Source organism: Mixophyes fleayi, chromosome 12 (genome assembly GCF_038048845.1).
Source record: "Mixophyes fleayi isolate aMixFle1 chromosome 12, aMixFle1.hap1, whole genome shotgun sequence".
Classification (NCBI taxonomy): domain Eukaryota; kingdom Metazoa; phylum Chordata; class Amphibia; order Anura; family Limnodynastidae; genus Mixophyes; species Mixophyes fleayi.
In genome coordinates this window covers 78,780,158-78,802,578 of record NC_134413.1, presented here as the reverse complement: position 1 = coordinate 78,802,578, position 22,421 = coordinate 78,780,158, and the positions used below count along the sequence as shown (strand labels likewise).

General features: G+C 39.3%; 1 protein-coding gene across 2 annotated transcripts in view; it reads right to left on the bottom strand.

Moving 5' to 3' along the window:
* Nucleotides 1-6,382: 6,382 nt before the first annotated feature.
* Nucleotides 6,383-22,421, bottom strand: part of LOC142108909 (NACHT, LRR and PYD domains-containing protein 3-like) — a 20,005-nt gene continuing 3,966 nt past the window's right edge. The window contains exons 1-10 of one of the 2 annotated variants that reach the window (XM_075192881.1): nucleotides 22,240-22,308; nucleotides 20,597-20,663; nucleotides 20,012-20,169; nucleotides 18,106-18,283; nucleotides 15,640-15,705; nucleotides 13,366-15,091; nucleotides 12,839-12,925; nucleotides 10,730-10,915; nucleotides 8,893-9,057; nucleotides 6,383-6,744 (exon numbers count right to left, since the gene is read on the bottom strand). In XM_075192881.1, the coding sequence (XP_075048982.1) occupies nucleotides 6,657-6,744; nucleotides 8,893-9,057; nucleotides 10,730-10,915; nucleotides 12,839-12,925; nucleotides 13,366-15,091; nucleotides 15,640-15,705; nucleotides 18,106-18,283; nucleotides 20,012-20,169; nucleotides 20,597-20,630 (2,688 nt within the window). In that variant the 5' untranslated portion in view covers nucleotides 20,631-20,663; nucleotides 22,240-22,308 and the 3' untranslated portion in view covers nucleotides 6,383-6,656. Of the gene's footprint in view, nucleotides 6,745-8,892; nucleotides 9,058-10,729; nucleotides 10,916-12,838; nucleotides 12,926-13,365; nucleotides 15,092-15,639; nucleotides 15,706-18,105; nucleotides 18,284-20,011; nucleotides 20,170-20,596; nucleotides 20,664-22,239; nucleotides 22,309-22,421 lie in introns of those variants that run through there. The other variant, XM_075192882.1, reaches the window with a different exon arrangement.

Sequence of the window (22,421 nt, the reverse complement as noted above, 5' to 3'; positions counted from 1 at the left end):
GCTTGATTCACCGTTCAGGTGTATGCCCGTTTGTGTAGCAATATCTTGTGGGAAATAGCTCTTTGCATGCTCGGAAACAAATATTATGCCAAAGAACGCAAAAGCAGGCAGGGTTGGACTGGCCCGGCGGGACGCCAGGCTATCCCCCGGTAGGCTCCGACCCTGATCGCTCCCCTCTTTGTTGGTGGGAGGGAGCGGGAAACTTAAAAAAAAGCAAAAATACTCACGTGACCGCGGCGCCAGCATTCCTCGCCTCTGCTCCGTTCACACTGAATGTCGGGCGTGACGTCATCATGCCCGACGTTCAGTAAGGAGCGCCGCAGAGAGGAGTCAGCAAGAAGACAGAAGACAAAAGAGAGAAGAGAAGAAAGAAGCCGATTGAAAAGGTAAATGAAGGAACGGAAGCAAGGGGGGAGCATGGCAGAGTGAAGGGAGCACAGTCAGCATGGCAGAGAGTGAAGGGGGAGCCAGGAGAAGGGGAGGGCAAAAGCAGCAAGGCACAGGGTGATGAAGGGGGGACAGGAGAAGGGGGAAGCAAAAGCAGCATGGCGCAGGGTAATGAAAGGGGGCCAGGAGAAGGGGGAGTAAAGGCAGCATGGAGGGCACAGTGTGATCATAAGGGGTCACAGCATGGTGATGAAGGGGCACAATAATGTGTGTGTGATGGCACAGCGGGCTTGTGGCAATGTAATGTGTGTGTGGTAGGTGGTGGAAAAATAATGGGTGATATTTTGTTTGTGGGGTGAAGGTGGGGCAATTTAATTTTATAGTGGGGACTATTAATTTAAGATGGGTTGGTATGGGGGCTATTAATTGAATGTGGGGCTGAGTTTGAGGAGCATGAGGTCTATTTATTAAATGTGAATATGAATTATTTAATGGCAGTGACGGTTGCGGGAAATAGGTATATTTATTATTCGGAAATGCGATTAATCTATTGCAGGGACTGACTGGAGAGAGAGAAATAGGTTTATTAAATGGGAATACTATTACTTTAATGTTGGGGCTGGAGGAAGGCCTAAGTATTAGTAGTGGGTCCTATTGATTTAACGCCGGGGCTGGTTGGAATTTTCTAAATGTACCCATTATTTTTTCCAAATAGGGCCCTCAACATTCCAGGACCCAGACAAGCCGCAACTAAAGAAACCAACAGCCACAGGTGGTAAAAGTCACAAGAACAGGTAGGACAGCCTGTCAAATGTTCTGAGTCTAGTGCAGGCTTGGCTACCCTGTGGCGCTCCAGGAGTTGTAAAAATTCCCTTGATGCGTTTTGTCTATAGCAGACTTTATCAAAAGGGTAAAGTCTGCTACAGACAAAATGCGCCAAGGGAATTTTGAGGTCTGTTATCTGTAATTGCTGATGAGAAGGAGGTTCCTGTTAGGCTTCTAAAAGGACCCTTGCAAGCGCTACCTAAACAGATAAGCCTGTTTTATTTTACCTGATGTACAGGCATTTTATTGTCTTTTATGGATATAGCCTTGATAAAAGTGAATTTTATCCTATGAATATGTTCTACTCGTCATGAACGCACTGCACTATTTTTGCTATCTCTTCTGAGTCTTAGTATGAAATCTATTGAGTAGAAGGTGTAACCTACACAAGAAGGGGATTGAAATATTCTTCAGAAGAGCCATTATATGACATACTTTGGTATGAGGCCAATTTGAATGTTTCTGGTCACGTCTCTCGCTTGATGATATCACACTATGTTTGGCGCTTCTCTTTCTTTTGTATATATATGTATATATACATATATATATATATATATATATATATATATATATATATTGTAACAAAAGGAGGCATATAGCTGGCAATATACAGAGAAAGCAGGGAAGCAGAGTAAAACATTTGTGCAGTAATGCACCTAGAGTAAAGACTTATGTATGAAAAACAATAGTTTAAATTTGGTTAAACTTACATGATCTGAAATCCTTCCTCTCAGCAAACAGACAGGGCGTGTCTGGTTGTGCAAACAGAGGCAGTGATGGTTGTTTTCTTTTAAAGAGAAGGTGGGTGGGTCACCTGTCCATCAAGCTAAGGCTGGGGGAGGAGCATCATGTATAAAAGCTTGTTTGTTTCATTTGTTCAGAGAGACCAACGCTGGGGAAGCTGGCTGGTCCTGAGAGAGAGCTGAACTATGTATAGCTAGTGTTTAGGGTCTCCATGATTGCTGTACAAGTATACGGTGTCAAACATTTACCATCCTGAAAATAAAGCACCATAAAAAGGAAGTTGATGTTCGCGTGTGCTTCTGCAGTAGCGGGCTCTTGCCACAATATATATATACAAAACAAATTGGCAATCCATATCTTTATTAATGATTGCTTTTTAGAGCTCATTTATTTTATAACATAATCTTTTTAATATGACCTAATATTGTACATATACACATGCACATATTACAGTCTGTTCTGTCTAACATACATCAAGTAACGTTTAAATGACGCATACCTACACCCAGATTCAGATAGAAATTCTTGAGAGGCTCTTGGACTTGAATACGATTGGATATAGAACTATGCTCAAGTTTCGTGCTCTATAAACCGCAAATTGTGTACTGAAACGTGGACTGTGTGCTCATTCGTGTATAGTCCATAAATCGAAATTGCTAAAACAGAAAAAACTGTAGTTTAAATGTTCGTTTTAGAGCCGAAGTCTAAAAAAAAAAGTTGAAGTCTTTTATGCTAAAAAATTTCCACAATTTATTTTCTATTTTAAATAGGATTAGGGTTTGAAAATAAATTTGGAATAAAAAATGCAGTTTTCAATATTGCAAGAGATAAAAGCAGTTCAATAATGTCAATTAACCAGATCTATTCAAACATATTCTACAGTTTTTGTAGAGATTGTCGTAGCGTTTCCCCCTCCTGCGTCACGTCAGTACAATTTATTCTAATTGAAGATAGGATTCTAGGTATTTCTATTACTAATTAACAGGGCTCTGCAATATAAAGTACCGACACCCAGATATGTAGTGTGAATGTTTGCACTTCAGCACTATAAAATACACTTTAAATAAACTTTATTGATAAAACACAAGTGAAACTGGACAAGCCAGTTCATTGACAGTATTACTAATCTTCACTGATACGGGAATAAGGCTAAAACATCCCAAACGATTCTTGAAGCAGTTAAAGCGATGATTTAAAGGATAACTTAGCTTAAAATTATAATTTTTCAAAAATGTGAATAATTAGTCTTACCCGCGCCCTCCATTGCACAGTTGGTAAAAAAAAAAAAAATAGATTAGCTGCCCAATTTTTATTTCTTTATTTTATTACACAATTCACGGTTTGTACCTTTATATATTGCATAATTTATATGTGTATGGGTTGATGATAAAACGCCGCTCTTCATATAAACAGCTGTAAGCGACTGGTTTACTTTTGGGGTGGAGCTGAACCACAATTATGTTTAACCCCAATGCTGGGTCTAGTGATTAAAGTGGAATTTATAACAACTAATTCTAATTTTGCACAGGGAGTGATGCAAAATGACAACAACAGAGGCACTAGAGGTTAGAACAGTGAGGAAATGTATTAAACATGGTTGTTATTATTATTGTCTATTTCTAAAGTGCCAACACATTATGTAGCACTGTACATTAGGATGATCATGATATGAAAAACACATTTACACAAAACAGAAGGTAAAGACAGCCTTGCTTAAGCATGTTTACAATCTATGTGGTGTGGAGAACAGTAGATACATAAGGGGATGTAATAACAATAACTGGGGGGGGGGTCGTGTGGCTATTGTAAAACAGAAGCATTATTAACCGTCAATATTAAAGCAGACATTGGTGACCGCCATTTCTCCACGGCTACTGTTGGTGTGGAAGATTAAAACGTGGCAGGTGGAGACATGAAAAATGACCCAGTCACTGTAGGAATGTAAAAATTGTCTGTTGGCCATCATGACTGACCATCATCATTTATCTCAGCCAAACCTCCTTCTTTTCTTGATCTGGAAAAGAATGCCCCAGTCCAAATGGGGCAAATGTATTTCATATATTCAGTTATGTTCCAAATGTCCTTGAAAAAGCTAGAGAGCGAAACGCGCCTTGGCGTCCCGCTTTGCTGCACTGTCATCCGCTATCATTCCTCTCCCTGGATCCCTCCCCAGATTATTATCAGGCCTTATCAGGGTCTTTCACAGATTCCCGCGATCACAGGGAGTAGGGTATGTGGATGGGCAGTTTATGATCTCTATCTGCATACTGCTGGCTCGTAGCTTGGTGTGCTTGATACAAAAAAAACCATCAGGCTGTGATTTTCACATGACTCCATGATCATAGGGATTTGTGTTTATGAAAGAGTAGTACAGTTTCTACATAATTCAATGGACCTAATCCAGAGAATTTATTGAAAAAGACTAGAATGCCACCAACATGACATATTCATCAACAGTGTCTTAAAAAAATGATCATAACATGTAAAGTGGCATGAACATTACCATCTAAGGGGCAGCATGGTGGCTCAATGGTTACCTCTTCTGCCTCACAGCACTGGGATCCTGAGGTCGATTCCCGACCTGGACTTATCTGTATAGTGTTTATAAATCCTCCCCGTTTTTGTGTGTTTTTCCTCCTGGTGCTCCAGTTTTCTCCCTCACTCCAAAAACATACTGCTAGGTGAATTGGCTGCTAACAAAAATTAAACCTATTTTGTGTATGTTAGGGAATTTAGATTGTAAATTTTGATTGCTATAGTGTGGCGCTGAGACTCAGTTTGCCGAAGGTCGAAGTGAATAGATATATGGAACAAGCATTTTCAGAGGAGCAGAAGTTTGCATTGACCAATGTTGGAACTTGGCAAAATTAGGGCGTTCCTTGTAAAGAAGAGGTTGGGGGTACTAGCTTGCCAAGTTCTGTGGAGCAAAAAACAGAAATTTGTTTTGTGGAAGGTTATTATGAAATAAGATAAAGGAGTGGAAAGAAGCATGGTCAATATTTATTCAATTTATTTTTCTCATTTGTATTGCTACTTCACTTTTTTGTAAGACATTATTGGTGAGATGTAGTGGGTCCCATGCCCCAAAGATCTAGGGGATGTGGTGTGGCCCTGAGGCTACCAGAAGACAGAAGATTCTGTGCAGAGAACATTGCCTTCATTTCTGGTCTCTTAGGCAAACTACTTGGCAGTTTGTCTCTTTGTTTGAGTCCCCAGGTAAAGGTTTGCTACTAAAGTCATGAATGTACTCTGCTTATGTCTTTGGGATTTACTTGCATGTATGCAACGTCCTTCCTTACTAAACCTAGGTCTCCCAGCTTAAAGGCCGAAGACTCAGAGCCATAGCCTAAAATTTAGCGCCTGGGGCGAGGAGCAACACCGACACCCCTTGACCTCAGTTTTAACCAAATGAACCTAAAATATTCATAATCTGCGCCTTCCCTTTCCCCATTCAGGGATGCGCTCTAGGCGGTCGACCCTCTCCCACAGCCCCAGTTATAGCCCTGGCAGCGGTCTGCCCACTTTGTGAAGGATTCCTGAAAGCTTGTTGCCTATTGCGAAGTGCTTTAACTGTAATGTGATGTATTTTACTGCCTCCTGCTGGCCAATCAACAAGAGTGCCTGGCTATGTAAAATCATTGCTTCTTGTGCACAAATATAGTTTTCCTTTATAAGTCTCTATTTGTGATTTCTAGTCTGACTTGTGTTTCCTGGTCTCCTCTTGCTCTCATCTGCTATGACCTTAGGTATGTGTGGTCTCAAGTTTGCTTTTGCCTTCTGAATTGATACCTTGCTTGTTATCCTTTAACTGATCCAGCGTGTTCCTGATTATACCAATGAAATCTGCTGATAAGTCATCTTTTGTCTCAACAGTGGTTCTGCTTTACTAATCTTCATGTAACTCTGTCAATCTCTCTTGACTGGCTGTTAGGAACATTTAGCTGCAAACCTGGTGCCTATCAAGCACTTGAGGGCTTCTCTTGACTGAAAAGTTGACAATTACAATTATAAATTAAACCACATGCCTACATTAGGTCCTTTACCCTCTTTTAGACATTGCAGAGTAGCCATAGCCTTATAATATCTCTTCATATAAGCCTTGACTGCTCTGAATCCTAGTGACTAGCAGTGACGGTCCATGACAACCAATCACTTAAACTAACACAAATATAAAGGAGTATCACTATCATAGTTTGTATTTATTGCTTTACTATTTATTTCAGGTGAGAAATGTTTGGTCACAAAAATAAGAATTTATTCAAGTATATATTTACATAGCAGATGCATGAATGACAAGGGCAATATCTACAGTTCCAGTTCGACATATAATACTTTGGAACGATTTTGCTTTCTAGAATCACTGTATTATTATTATTATTATTTATTTATTTATAGGGCGCCACTAGGTATCCGTAGCGTGGTACAGGGACAGACAGAAATACAGTACAGGGTGAGACATCACGGAACAGTTAACAAAAAGCACAGTAACTCGGAAGCTCAAAGTACAGCTAGATGACAGGCGAGAGCCCCAGCGGGGTAGCTAGAGGGGTAGAAGGGCCTCACGGAAGAGACAAGGAGCTGGAGAGCAGAGTTAAGGTGGTGGAGAACAGGAGGAGAGGAGGCCCTGCTCAAAGGAGCGTACAATCTAAGGGGAGATGTATGGACGGTCTCATGACTGAACAGTGGTATCTCTGTGTCTATTAAGTTATAATATGTAAACCTGGCTTGCGGGCTTCCAACCGTTTAAAATTGTCTTCTGTTTCTTTAGAAAATTCATTTACATCAATCCTAGAATGAGAAGACGGAAGACAGAAGACTGTGATTACTCATTTTCAGGTGTTCGAAAAAACCTAGCTTGAGATTGTGGTTCTGGTTTATCTTGTAGTCAACGATTTGCTTCACTTTTAAGAATCTCACAGCAAGGGTTTTTTTAGAAACCATGGCAAGGGCCATAGAGAAGCCGGGTGGTCAATGAACTTTCCGAAGACCTGGGAATTAAGTGCAATGATACAATTTACCAGGAGCAGAGTCATCAAAGATTTTATGGAACAAGATATCTATATAAGATGGTAGGTATGGAGTCTGAGCAAACATGAGCCATTCCTAATTTTAAGTGCCTCCCCCCACCCTCAGTGCTGATTAGACAATTTACTGACTCAGTATCACTGGCAGATAGCAGTACTTTTCTTGTACTCTTATATAGTTACACCATGCAGAAAGACATAATGCAAATGTATATTCTTAAAGTATTAAATTATAGTCAGTTGAAATGAAGACAACTCTAATGTCTCCTTAATGTCCAGAGTTATTTGACATAAAATGAGAGTCAGGTGACCTAGATACTGGGATTAATACATACGTTTACATATAGACTTTTAATTTCATTGTGGGGTAGAGAGGGGAGCCATCTATAGAAGTGATATTTTAATTTATGTAAGAAATGCGTTGTGGAGCCCCATCTTCTAAAACAAGGAAATTAAATACATTGGATGTATAGATGGACCATAACTCAATAACATAGTTCAATGCATAAAATGGAAAAAGAGAAGTAAAAGAAGAAGAGAATAAAAAGAAGAAGAAGAAAAAGAAAAAGAAGAAAAAGAAGAAGAAAAAGAAGAAGACAAAGAAAAAGGAGAAGAAGAAGGATACAAAAAAGAAGAAGAAGAAGAAAAAGAAGAAGAAGAAGACCTAAATTGCATATATAAAACATCATCCTAAAGAGAATGTATAAATGACGGCCTACTAATAGTATTAATAAAAATGCATCCTATATGTAGTGGTACCAGCAACATTCTTGAAACTCTGAAGTCAAAACAATAACTGTGTATAGTACAATGCTGATGAAACTGCATTCATATTTAGTGGAGAAATGCGTCAAGATTAGTGAGCATTGGATGGCATTCTTGGATGATAGAAAGATTGAACACACTGTATCTGGCAAGTGGCATCTATGCACATAATTGAGATTTGGAAACTCTGAATCCAGACTTGCTACATACAGAGTTCAGCCGCTGCTATGAGTAGCGACAGCGTCAGTTTTCAGAGCGCATTAACTTCATCACCCTGCAGGCTCACTTTTATACTGATTGATAAGGAAGTTTTAATGGACGTCAAATAGAGAATAATTGTGATGCAGCGATACTGTCTCCGATGTGTATGCTAACCGAGCAGTTTAACAGACTCTGATCAATATAGTTTGACTTTGAACTGATTACAGCTTGAGCCTCAAAGCAGGAGTAGAGCCTAATCGCCAACTCTTGTTATGAATTAACTGTAACCTTCTGAATTGTTAAACATATTAATCCGGTGGGAGGATTTAATCTTGCTGGATGAATCTGTATTAATACTATTAGCCATCTGGGATTTATACGTTCTATTTAGGATGACGTTATATATGCAATCCCTAGCTTATATGTTTTATTGTTTTTTTTTCCTATTATTTTATTAATAAATTGCACTAATCTTTTACACATACATGCATCATTTGCTTACTATTGGAAAGTTACAAGTGGGGTCCTCTCATGGGTTTCTTAGTGTCAATTGTGTTGTGGGATCCAGTAGTATGGCATAGACTGAGGTGGACACCGTGGTTGACAACACTTATAGACAGACGCTCCATCACACAATCTGTTTTGTTTTCTTGTTACTTTGTCTTTTCCTGCCATCGATTTTTCCCAATATAAATTATGAGGGGGGGTGTATTGTAGAGAGGGGTATGAATATGTGGGCTACACAATTGCTAATTTAGGGGCATATTTATTCACAATGTTTGAAGCAGAATCAACTGAAAATATAGCCCTGGACATCTGGGCTTCCTTTGTGCCATCATTACAACTTATCTTTAGCAATACATTGGTTTACAAAACGCGCCAGCTTTGTGAAATGCGTCTACTTTGTGCAAACCCCATCAGAACCCTCCATGATTTAAATAAATACCTGATCTCTTTTAAGCTTGCCGACTTCAGTATAAGATCCCTGATGTACCCGGCACCAGTATCGGTGAAATAATTGAGATTTAGATTCAGGTGTGTCAGGTTATTGTTGTTACTCAATGAGACCAGTAATGAAGCATATTCATCTGTCAGCTTCACCTGTTGGAGCCTATGAGAGACATATAGAACCAATATGTATATAGGAGATAGATGGAATACAAAGCACAACATAAAGTATAATCAATGCCATATTCCATTTAAGGATTTTCCAATGTAAACGATCAACCACTACTTTCCATAACAGTTTATGAAACTCTAAGGATCAGTTACAATACTGCAAAACTGTAGACGCTAAATTAATTTCTTTGCTCCCATCCACCATGTTGTCTATCTCTATTTGTTGTAACATTTTTGGGCTTGTCAGCTGGGACTATGGTTCTGAGTACGGTGAGGAAGAAGGGTTGTCCGGACAATGGGTCTCACTTCCTCCACTGGACACTCCAACAGTTCTTCCTCCTCCACCTGATTCCACAGCAGGTAGAGTTTGGACCACACATGACAAGGGGAGAATAGTGGATGATCATATGTAACAAGGGGAAAGAGGAGAACATATATGACTAATATACCCTCCCCACTCTCCCCTTATCACATATGTCAGGCAGCATGGTGGCTTAGCAGTTAGCACTTCTGCCTCACAGCTCTGGGGTTATGAGTTCAATTCCCGACCATGGTCTTATCTATGAGGAGTTTGTATGTTCTCCCCGTGTTTGCGTGGGTTTCCTCCGGGCGCTCCGTTTTCTTCTCACACTCCAAAAACATACTAGTAGGCTAATTGGCTGGTATCAAATTGACCCTAGTCTCTCTCTCTGACTGTGTTTGTGTATGTTAGGGAATTTGGACTGTAAGCTCCAATGGGGCAGGAACTGATGTGAATGAGTTCTCTGTACAGCGCTGCGGAATTAGTGGCGTTATATAAATAAATGACGATGATATGCTCCCCCACCACACTCCCCTTGTCTTATGCCCCCAACCCTTCCACTGTCATATATATGTGACAACTGGTAAGAAATTAGGGGTCATATGAACTTTGCTCATCTCTTCCTAGAGCCAATTCATGTCTAATTTTAACAGCCACTTAAAATACATTTACAACAGTTATTTTTATTGAAACCTGATACAGTGCTAATTATTATCTTCCTGTTAATCAAGACCTATTAAAATATGCCACTTTACAAACTACATAGGAAATAACATGCTATGGCTCATTGAGTAGTCTTGCATTTTGTTGTACGATTTGCACTGAAGCACAGCAACCAATCAGCAACGACCTTTAATCTGTCCAATGCAATGGAAAGGAAATGCGCATCTAAATGCCATGTGATGTCGATTTGACAAAGACATTCTCATCTGGATGAAAGGTGGCATCCTTTGATGTCATCAAGTGGGCGCTTCTTTTTCTAATCCACAGAATAAGCTAATCACTAAAAGCCATTTACAATGGATGGATAAAAGAAGTAAAATAATATAGCTTTTATGGTCGCATAACAAATCCCTTCCTTAAAAACATATTCGGACTATCATGTTAGGGAATGTAGATTGTAAGCTCCGATGTGGCATGGACTGATGTAAATGGCTACATATTTTCTGTACAGTGCTGAGTAATTTGATTGCCCCGATATATACTTAATAAGGAAATGAAAGTTGCTCAATCAATTTATAGGCTATAGCAGGTGCGTGAAAGGGTGGGGTTATCCTAAAAGGAACAAACACACGAAAAGAGTTCCCCCAGCACACTGCTATAGGCCTATATATACTTGTCACATGTTTGTACAAATACTCACAACAAATGAGTTATCTTGCAGGTTTCACTGGACAGAACGGTGATCAGGTCGTAGAAATTTTCTCCAGCCAGATTGTTCCGGGAAAGGTCAAATTCCTGTAGCACCTGCTTAGTACTACTCTCGTTACTACTTATTGCACAAGCCAATGACATACAAGATTTCTCCGTTAGAGAATTGTTCCTCAGACTGTAGAAAAAGAGAGATTATATATTATGTATGTAAAATGTATTACAATTAAAAAATGCACTGTTGAAAAGAAACATTTAAATAAAATGATGGTTTACTGTTCAATTACTTTTATAAAAACAGGTATAGATACTATGCAATATCAGATGATGCAAATGAATCATCCATTTGCCTGGTCCTTACATGTGCTGGCCCAAGATGTTCATGCTCAGTTGGCAGCTGTCATTGCATGAGTAGGTCATTGGCTACAGGTTGTCCTAGCCCCAGACACTACATCTACTCTATGGCCCTAGTTGAATGCATACAAAATCTGCAACCACATGGAGAGTTCAAGCGTCCTGTTCGATCACTCAGCAACTTTATCTATGGCCAACCTAAAACGGTTGTTCAGTGGTCAAACCAAACAGCTAGATCTTAAGGGTACCTAAGTAGTTCAAAGGGCCATTGGCCATACATACTTATATAGCCATTGGCTGGCCAGGTTTTCCATCCAACATGACCAAAACTGAGCCATATTACTTTGTGTCCACACACGGAGCAATGTTGGTTCATTTTACATTAAAAAGTATAAAACAGATTGTGAAGCAAATGCCAACAACCCTAAAAGTAGGGTGAGAATAGCATCGAAGGTCAGATGTGTTAATATACGGCAATGCTGTGGGAGGTGGTACAGTCAGCTTGTATCATCTCAAAGTTTTCCATCTCCCAAGTGTGGGACCAGTAGAGTTGATTAGAAAAGACAATAATACAGAATTCATTTCAAGAAGCCAGAGTTCCTGTGGTAGATTTATCAAGCCTTCCAAAAAGGAAAAGTGGAGGTGTTGCCCATAGCAACAAATAAGATTGAAGCTATCATTTATTTAGTGCATTGTAGAAAATGATATGATGCGGACATGCTATGTTATAATGTTAACATAAATGAATACCTAACTTACATTTTAAGAGGAAATGATTATAGATATAGAGTGTATAACCTAGTAGTTGTGTAAATATGGTTGATATATTGGTGTGACTTATTTTTACCTCTTCATAAATACTTTTATAAAGTTGGCTAGCTGTATTTTGGTTCATAAAAGTATGGAAAAAAATATTTCATTTTATACATAAAAATGGGGCAAACAATAAAAAACATCAAATCAAATAACGTAAGACTGACAAATAAAGGGCTTGTAATTGAGTAGTCCTATTCCTAAAATGTTGTTCATAAAAGAATATACAGGCTTACCCTACGCCCTTTGGAAGCATCTTGGGAGACTTCTGATTACGTCTTTTTTGGGGCACATTTTACGAATACATTTTATACACACTCTACATGAATCCCTTACTGCCCCTTTATGAAGGTATAATAAAGCAAGTATAGCATTTTCTTCTATAAATAACTTCAGTGATTACGGAAGTGTGCCCACAATCAACAAGTGCAACTCCAAAGATATACTCAAAGATTAATTGACTTCTCACAAAGAGTGTGTCAGGGGCAAACGCAGGATTTGTAGAGGGGGGATTCCACACCACGCCACCATTGGGCGTGACCAGCATGCATGGGGGCATTGCTATAATATTAGACAGTGCTTGGCTACTCTCCAACTCTTCCTATCCCTATAACATACATGGGCAATGCTGCATGCATGACTTGTTGGTGCGTGCAGCTCTCCCTTTTCAAGCAGAGCCGTGTGAAGCGGGGGAAGGGTCCTGCCACCTCAATTATACAGTGCCCCAGGCTTGAAGGGGGGCTTCCAGGCACTAGGAAACCCCCCCTTCTCGGTTTGCCTATGTGTGTGTACGTGCGCCTGTGTGTGTAACATTAAATATTGTCTGTAAATCGCTATGTAATATCTAGGCACTATGTCAATACATGTTAGTTTATCACTCTCAGTTGAATGTTGCAAGGAGGATAGAACCCCATAATTGGAATTGAAAACGTACCTTAGCTTCTGGATCCCGCACTGTGAATGACTTAAAATCTGATATATTAGTTGAATGTCACTATCTTTTAGGTCATTGTTGGACAACCTATATAATGTAAATAAAAATGAATTTGTCATTTTGTTTGATATACTAAATACTACTACAAACAAGACATCAATAAAATATAAATAAACTCTGCACAATATTTCACACATAGTTATATACAGGAAAACTAGACTCTTGCCTAGAGTTGCACAACTCAGGGAGCACTGCTTACATATGATTTTTCCAGAAAAACTAATGGAGGAATATATAACCTCTAGTTAAACTATTGGAGGGCTGTGGCTTACACAGTTACACATATGGGGATGGGGGGGCAAAACTAAAATGACAGATCTAAATATCTAAATTTTGCAGAGGATGCATCCTACTGTAGTTCAACTCTAAATTGCTGAGCAAAAATAAATCTGCTCAGTATTTGTCTGCTACATTCACAATTCTGAAGGCAGGGCCCACTCTATATACAGCAGCCCTCTTTAAAGTACCTGAGATCCTGGATTGGATATAGAACAGGTGCAAGTCTCTCCAGTCCCTCACTCTGAATAAAACATGAATCTAGATTAAGACTTTGAATGTCTTTGCAGGAATCAAGGACGAAAGTCAACACAGTGCAGTCCACAGAGGTCAAGTGGATTTTTGAAAAATCCAAGTTTACGTTTGGTCCAAGACTATTTCGCACCACAGGTTTATTCCGAGACTCAAAAAAGTTACCAAATATGCTAAGGCGCTTTTTTATATTAAAATTTTCATTCTCTTCATCATAATCTTCCATGGGTTCATTTTCCAGTGAAATGCACTTAGAAAGCCAACTGATGACATCTATGGAAGCTTGTTGAGAGAGCTCTCCCAAATAAGGCTTTAAAAGAGACCTGGTGGAACTATCAGACAGACCACAAAGAAATCGTAAAAATATTTCAGCACGTCCGTCTTTAAAAGATCTGGAATCTTGTAGAGATTTCCTCAACTTCTCAGGAGAATAGTCAATAAAATGGGCTAAAGCAGAAAGAAACTCTTGAATGATAAGATGTAAAAATGAAATGGTCAAATCAGGATGCTGATCAGATTCAACCATAAAACTTGACAAGAGTTTTGAGGATGTGTCCACATTGAATGAGCCTAAATATTTACTATCAAACTCAAGAACATGATTCATCATTCCATATTCTGCCATCCACCCAAGGGATGTTAGCAGTTCCCGAGCACGCTGTGTATCCTGACTGTGATTGGCCAGAATGTTGGTAACAAAACTCACAAAGAGTTGTGTCACTGTTTTGGGCAATAATAACATCCGATCATCGTTTGTATTTTGGGCTTTGAAGCACATTGATAATACTGTACATATGATCCAGCAGTACGATGGGATATAACAGAAGGTGTATAGTGTGTCATTCTCCCTCACATAATGAAAAGCCTTTTCTGACAATTCCTTGTTTCCAAAGAAATTTTCAAAGTACATCTGTCTTTCTTTGGGGAAAAATCCCATGATCTCAGATACTCGTTGGAATAGATCGGTATCAATTAATGACAATTTGGTTGGGCGACTGGTCATTAGCACAGAACAACCCTTGAGAAGAGACTGTCTCAACAAACTGACCACAATGACGATCACATTGTCTGCCCATTGTATATTGGTGCAATTTTGACTTGATGTGAAATCCATTTGGTGATTACTTTCATCTAAGCCATCAAAAATAAACAGCAGGTTCTCTGGGGCCTGTAAGATTTTTCCAAGCTGTCTCTGTAGATATGGATATTGTTGAAGGATCATCGTCTCCAAGCTGACCTTATTCAGTCTGTTGAGTTCTCGAAATTTGAAGAAGAAGATAAAAGAAAATCTCTGGTAGAGTTTTCCATTCACCCAGTCATAGACAAACTTCTGCATCAGTGTGGTCTTCCCTACTCCTGGTACACCACTCATCATTACTCTTCGCGGAACACACCCTGATCGAGGGCACCAGCGAAACAGTCTCCTGGGGGAAATGCGTTCCAATGAACCCTGAGCTTTCTTCAAGTAATACTCATGTTTCCCACCAGTGTCTATGATCTCATGCTGAGAACGACATCTGAAATGCTGGCTGGAGTTGAGAACTAGATCCAAATAGTGATCAGAAATGGAGAAATGTTGAGGATCTCTGTTAGATCCTGGGGCTCTGCACTCCATCAGATTTTGGGTTTTCTCCAAGAGATGTTGCTTGTGATATTTCTGAATGTCTAAAAAAATCCAAACAAAATATAAATCTAAAAATAGCAAAAGAATATAAAACATGATCCGTGTAACATAAAGCGTACTAACCTAATATTTTTATTTAATGTGTTGTAAATCAACCAAACTTTAAAGAAAAAAAATTATACAAAATAACTTAGCCATTTTAAGTGAAAGGTTCATTTACTTGAGCACAGAGTAACCATATCTATGGGTGACTTGGTCACACACAGAATAGACACATTTCACAGATCGTGTCATTTGGTTCATTAATCTAATTGGATTTAAATCACATGATCATGCTTTGGCCCAATTTGGTTGAGCACAAATATATCGGCTGATTGGATTGTATCATATGTAGAAAATGTCACTCATATAAAAACAACTTAATCAATATGGATTTAATCTAAAAATGCTCTTTAGTTCTCAGACAGGTCTCTTTACCTGCTGTGTTTTGAAGCTTGGAATTAGGTATAATGCCATACTATTAATCCATTCAACAAACAACTTTCTCACTTGTTTATAATTTGGTATGCTTACGATTAGTTTTTTTTACCATTAATCTCTGCATTCAGCGAATGTCCACTCTGGTCCAACAGAATCTGATCCACCAGAGTATGACCTAAAATAGAATAAAAGCTCTTGAAATGTACATAGCGCTAATTTTCTTATTACAATAGTTAATTTAACCTGCACAGCTAGTTCAGCTTCTCTACGAACTGTCTTGTCAAATTAATAATTAACAAAAATCTATATTACCAATTACAGAACCTATAGTATTACTAACAAATTTTATGTGTCTGTACTTTTAAGAGAAAAAAAAAAACTGGTCAGAAAAACACGTTATAAAATAAGACAAAAACGTTTACGAGTATAGACAAGGAACGTATGTTCTGTAAATTTCCATGATCTTTTGGATAAAATAATAACAGGATACGGTCGAAAATTAATGTCCAATGACATGTCAACTTAAGGAAGATTAATGTTATAAAGGTCTCGAATGTCAGCCTTGACGTAAATCTGGGAGGGTTTGGTTTTGGCAAGGATAATTAGTGTTTTTGGCAAAGATAAGTAACATTTTCTATAAAATAATGACCTACCTAAAGATACGTTGACAATTGGCATTGAGAAACTAAGTGTACTGCTTCACTTAGAATTTTGGTCTCTTTTGATAAAGAATAGAAATATTATAGTGGAAATCTGGTCATCTCAATTATTACTTAAATAGAAGATTAAGAAAACTAAGTCAGTCTATTCAAGTGATCTAGAAGTGGTGTATCAACAGACTTGCCGATTAGCATTCATGGACATACTCCTTTCACTACACTTTACATTACTCAGGAAAAGTAGGCTGCCTATCAATCTAGAATCTGAGGATCTGTCACGATTCGGGAAAATGGATCCTTCGGTTTGCCCAGATTTGCACTACTCAAGTAAGGCACAGAGTCTAACGGAGAGACGATATTCACCAGCAATCGCCGCAAGGCGGTTTGGCCTTTGCTGCGTCTATGCCGCAGCTTGTGGCCCCTACTAGGAGTACCAGGCAAAAGCTCTTAGGAGAACATGCAAAGATGGTCAGCAATGGCAGACAACACACTGAGAAGAGTAGTGGGGATCGGCAGGTACCACTGGAGAGATGGTACAAGTACACTATGAAGTGTTAGTTCAGCAGTAGACAGGTTACCACTGGAAAGGAGGTGGAGTATACAGTAGAGTGTTAGCTCTGCAGACAAAAGGTTACCACTGGGATGGTGACAAGTACACTGTAGAGTGTCAGTTCTGTAATCAGCAGGCAACCACTGGAAAGGCGGTGAAATACACAGTAGAGTGTCAGCTCTGTTGACAACAGGTTACCACTGGAATGGCGGCAAGTACATTGTGGAGTGTCAGTTCTGTAATCATCAGGTTACCACTGGAAAGGCTGTGAAATACACAGTAGAGTGTCAGCTCTGCGGACAACAGATACCACTGGATAGGCGGCAGGAACACTATGGAGTGTCAGCTCTGTAGTCAGCAGGTGAAGATGAGCCACGTCTAGCACCTAGGAGGTAACTAAAAGAACATGCACCAAACATCAGTAGGAAGTGCCTTTTAAACTTTGGAGCCAAAACTCTTAGCCAATGGGAATGGAGCAGAGGGAACGAATAGATCAGGTCTGCGCATGCACAGACCCGAAATGAAGATGGTGGTGGCCTGGACGGAGCGAGTGGTTGGCGGGACCAGGTAAGAGCGCCGGGGATTGGGTGTGCAGCCCGGTGTGTTACAGGATTCTAAATTGTTACAGAGTACTTCTTACCTTAACTTTCAGAACAACTTCTCAGATCATCCCATCATGGGTATCTAGCATGAACTATTCATACCTTTTGTACAATACAAAGCTGGTGGAAGCATTGACACAACTAGTTTGGACCACCTTTCAGAATAGCCCACTGGACTGACTGATAAGTAACCTAGTTATTATGCTATATAGGTTTTTACTATTACTACTAGTGTTGCAATGATATAATGTTACAAATGTAGCAATGCCCTATGTATAGCTATGTAGCATTTATAGCAGCCAAGTTTATCTGGCACACGCACCTGTTAAGAACACAAAGATAGAACGTTATTGAATGTATTTTGATATGATGAAGAAAGCCACAATGCTTACGATCTAAAACAATGCTAAGAGGGCATGGCTTGACAGCCATTAAAGATAGATGTGGTTGCCAGATCTGTATTCTCTTTCCATATTTTTTGCTAAATAAGGATTATTGAATTACGGGGGGTATGATCTTATTGGTGAGACTACCACAACTTTAAATATATAGGGCCTGATTCATTAAGGAACTTAGGCAAGAAATTTCTTACTTACAAAACCATGTTAAAATGCAAGGGGTGCAAATTAGTTTTATATTTTGCACATAAATTAAATGCTATCTGTTTTTTTCATGTAGCACACAAATACTTGACAGCTTATTTGTACACTGAAATTGAATCAACCTAGGGAGAAACAGACTAACAGATAAAATCTTGGTCTTACCTGTGCGACTAATTTCATCCAAGACTGCAAGTAAATTAGGATGTGGGCGATCAGCCTGTAGAACATAGAGACTTTCCCAGAATCCTATCACAGCTTCTCTTCCCAAATCCAAAATGTCTTGTATCAGCAATTGAGAAAATACAGAGGCACCAAGTTGTTTTAGCACGTCTGCATAATACTAAAACATAAATAAAAATCAAAAATTAAAACAAGATATTGTTCAATATATAATGTATCCAACCAAATCCAGATGAAATGGAAAGATAATTATATTCTACAGCTGAAACACACTTTACTGCAACACTTAGCTCTTTAGGTACATTAAATAAAGAACAGTTATAGCTGTAACATACAGGGCCGGATTAACCATAGGGCTAGCTGGGCTACAGCCCAGGGGCCTATGGCATCCAGGGGGCCCTTGAAAGTGCTCAGCAGCAGTATTGATCGGTCGGGGGCGGGAGCGCCCCCGGCGCAATCAGTGCTGCTGAGCACTTTCACTGCGGTCCTTCTCCGGTGCGCTGTAGTCTCCTTACTAAGGAGATCTCGTGAGTCTCATTATCACGAGATCTCCTCAGTAAAGAGCGTACAGCGCGCCGGAGAAGGAGGTAAGGCGGGGGGGGGGGGGGAGCATGGGCAGCTTGGATCACGGGGGGCGCAGGCAGCTCGGATCGCGCGGGGGGGGCCCTCACGGGGGAGTGGAGGCCCCCTTAGCCCAGGGGCCTCCATTCCCTTAATCCGGCCCTGGTAACATATGATAATAGGTTTTCCTAACAAGTGTCATAGATCTTACATTACAGTATATTCCATCTACAGAAAGTTGTGAATTTAAGATAATAAAAACCCTTAACATGTACAGTACATTGGATGGCACTATTTGTTTCTATTTGGTTGTATCGTACAAAAATGAAAATCAACTATTGTAATCTATGGGCCAAATATCTACAATGATATCTTCTTTCCACCATTTAATGTTGTTTGGGTATAATGTGTATTACTATGTTTCTCCTCCCCTTTTCTGAAAGCATGGTGACAAGGTGACACTCCATAGAACCTCACCCTATCCCCAATGGGCTATGGATTGTGCTCGTAGACAGTAGACTTAGCAATAGTGCTCAATGTCAAGCAGCAGCTGCAAGGGCTAATAAAGTATTGGCATGCATAAGAAGGGCCATAGATGTATATATTATTCGTTGGTAAGACCTCATCTTGGATACGGAGTACAGTTCTGGGCAACACTCTATAAAAAAGACATTTTAGAACTAGAAAGGGTTCAGAGAAGAGCGACAAAATTGATAAAGGGTATGGAGTCATCACGTTATGAGGAAAGGTTAGTCAGTTTAGGCATGTTTACTTTAGAAAACAGGCTTCTAAGAGGGGATATGATTACTATGTACAAATACATTAAGGGTCAATGCTGAGAACTTTCAAGGGAACTTTTAACCCCAAGGACACACAGCCACCCCCCCATGGTTAGAGGAGAGGAAGTTTCACAACCAGCAAAGGAAGGGGTTCTTTACAGTAAGGGCAGTCAAGATATGGAATTCACTGCCAGGGAAGGTTGTGATGGCAGATTCAATTGATATGTTCACGAAAGGTTTAGACAATTTTTTAGCTGAAAAAGGTATCCAGGGATACGACCATTATTTAAAAGAAGGACACTAGTGGATCCAGGGAGATATAGGACTGCAATATTGGGTAAGGAGGGATTTTTCCTGATTGAAACAGATTGGCGGTTGCTTTATCTGGATCAATGTCAAATATAAGAGAAGTATCGCAGGAGATCTAATATAGGTTGAACTTGATGGACTGGTGTCTTTTTTCAACCTCATCAACTATGTTAATATGTGACCATAAGTCATGACACAATTCTATTATTTTCTGTTCTGTATTAGTCCATTAGTCCTACCTCAATATCCAAGATTTTCCGAAAACTTAGCTCTCTCATAATCTCTTCATCCATAGACTCCACAATGTAGGTCAGATCCTCTCTGAGATACTCATATATCATCCTAAGTTCTGAATCTTCAGACTTAGAAAGCTCCTGACGGAATTTCCGCACATCGTCTGGGTAACGAGGAAAGAAAGACACAATAATTAATGTAATATGTGAGTTTAGACCTCAGGAAAACCAGGCAGCTGATTCACTGATGTCAATATTCTGTAATGGTGGGAGATGCATTGTATTTAATGTTCTGCTTTATTTTTACTGCAACATGCTGGGTCTTATATTAAACAAAATCTCAATGTGTCCTTTATAATTTAGATTGTATTTATTGGTTTGCAATCATTATTTTCCTCCACTTTTAACGGTTGATAAGCTACTACCGCAGTTTATAACATGGCACAACTTAATAAAAAAAAAATTACAAGAGAACTAGATGCGTAGTAATATTCAAGTCTGTTTATTGTACAAAATAAATTTGTTTAAAAAATCTGTTTTCCATTTTTTTCTCATTTAAGACACTTTTTTTTCATTTAAAGCAATACTTACCGTCCATAACAACTTTCCCACGAAACTCATCCATTGCCTTTGTTCACAGGGGACTAACATACCAGACCTTGAAAGGAATAGATCACAATAATACATTTATAAAACACACATTAGCATTTAGATTGGTGGATAAAAGTACTGCAAATATTCATTGAGAAACATTACAACCAACAAGAGCCTTCAAAGAAGTACAATCGGAAAGCAGAGATTCCCTTCTAGGATGCAGTCACCAACCATCCCAACAAACAACAAATTATATTTCATCACCAGATTCAACAGTTCGGCCCAGAAGATGAAACATAGTTTAACAAAACATTGGGCAGTCCTTTTGAAGGATACAAATTTGGCCACTATTCTACCAGCTGCTCCAGAGGTAGTTTGCAAAAAAACTACAGACCTAAAAATGAGATTAGGCAAGAATCACATCAAACCACGTTGCAAGATACAAACTCAGAGAGACCCCTCGGTGGAGAATGGAGGTTTCTTCCATTGTCATCACTAGTAATCAGGACTTAGACTAGCCCTGTAGCTGGAGCAAGAGGTACGGCAGGAAAACAAGTAACTTTGAGATGGGCAGAGTTTGAATCGGACTTGCTGGGTGCACTCGAGTTTGGCATGCCATTACTGTACACTGACTACAAACAAACACCTCCTCCCCGTCTCGTTCCCTCCCAGAAAACGTTAGATGTAGTAAGTTTCCTTTGCGCACGTAAATGAATTGAACGTTGCTGCGTTTCGTTGCCTATGGTCCGGTTCAGAACATGCACAGATCAAATTTTTTTACGCACAAAATCAGCATTTACGTTCCTTGATGAATCAGGTCCACTATCTATATTTATCTTCTAAAGTGCACATTGAATACTATAATACAAATATTTATGGTCATTTATTTTGTGTAAGAGATGTCATGACGGTTGCCCACTCAATCATCTGAATGATTAGTCCTATTTAACAGATAATAAGCTCCCTCTGTATATCATGTGGGTATAAAGTGAGAATCTATCTATAATCAGACATTGGACAGTACTGTTCTATAACATGCTGAAATTGTTGTCCATTTTTTAACTTTAATCATCATCATAACCATTTATTTATATAGCGTCACTGATTCCTCAACGCTGTACAGAGAACTCACTCACATCAGTTCCTGCCCCATTGGAGCTTACAGTCTAAATTCCCTAACATACACACACAGACAGACAGAAAGAGACTAGGGTCAATTTTGATAGGAGCCAATTAACCTACCAGTATGTCTTTGGAGTGTGGGAGGAAACCGGAGCACCCGGGGGAAACCCACGCAAAACACGGGGAGAACATACAAACTCCTCACAGATAAGGTCATGGTCGGGAATTGAACTCATGACCCCAGCGCTGTGAGGCAGAAGTGCTAACGACTTAGCCACCGTGCTGCCAAGCAGAATTAAAATGGATTACATACTGTACAAAGAGAGTGAGAATTTAAATAAAGTAGAAAGACGGATTATACATTGCAGGCTGCAAGACACAAACTTTAGTACAGAAAGGAAGCGTTACTTATCTAAGTAATTATTCTTTCTCAGTCCTTTGTTATACTTGTCACTGTTTTATTCAGTCAAATAAGGAATCTATTATATACATTTCAAATAAAGAGGAAACATTTTTACCTTTTATTCCTTTTTTGCGAGATATCCACCTTGCCGTTTAAGTATTATATTATGCAGGTTCAAAGTACGATACAAGTCACATGACCAGTAATACAGGAACAACACGTCATATATAAGTGCTACATACAATAAGGAAATGATAAGAAGAGAATGTTGCTAGACTGGACTGCACTTGTAAAACT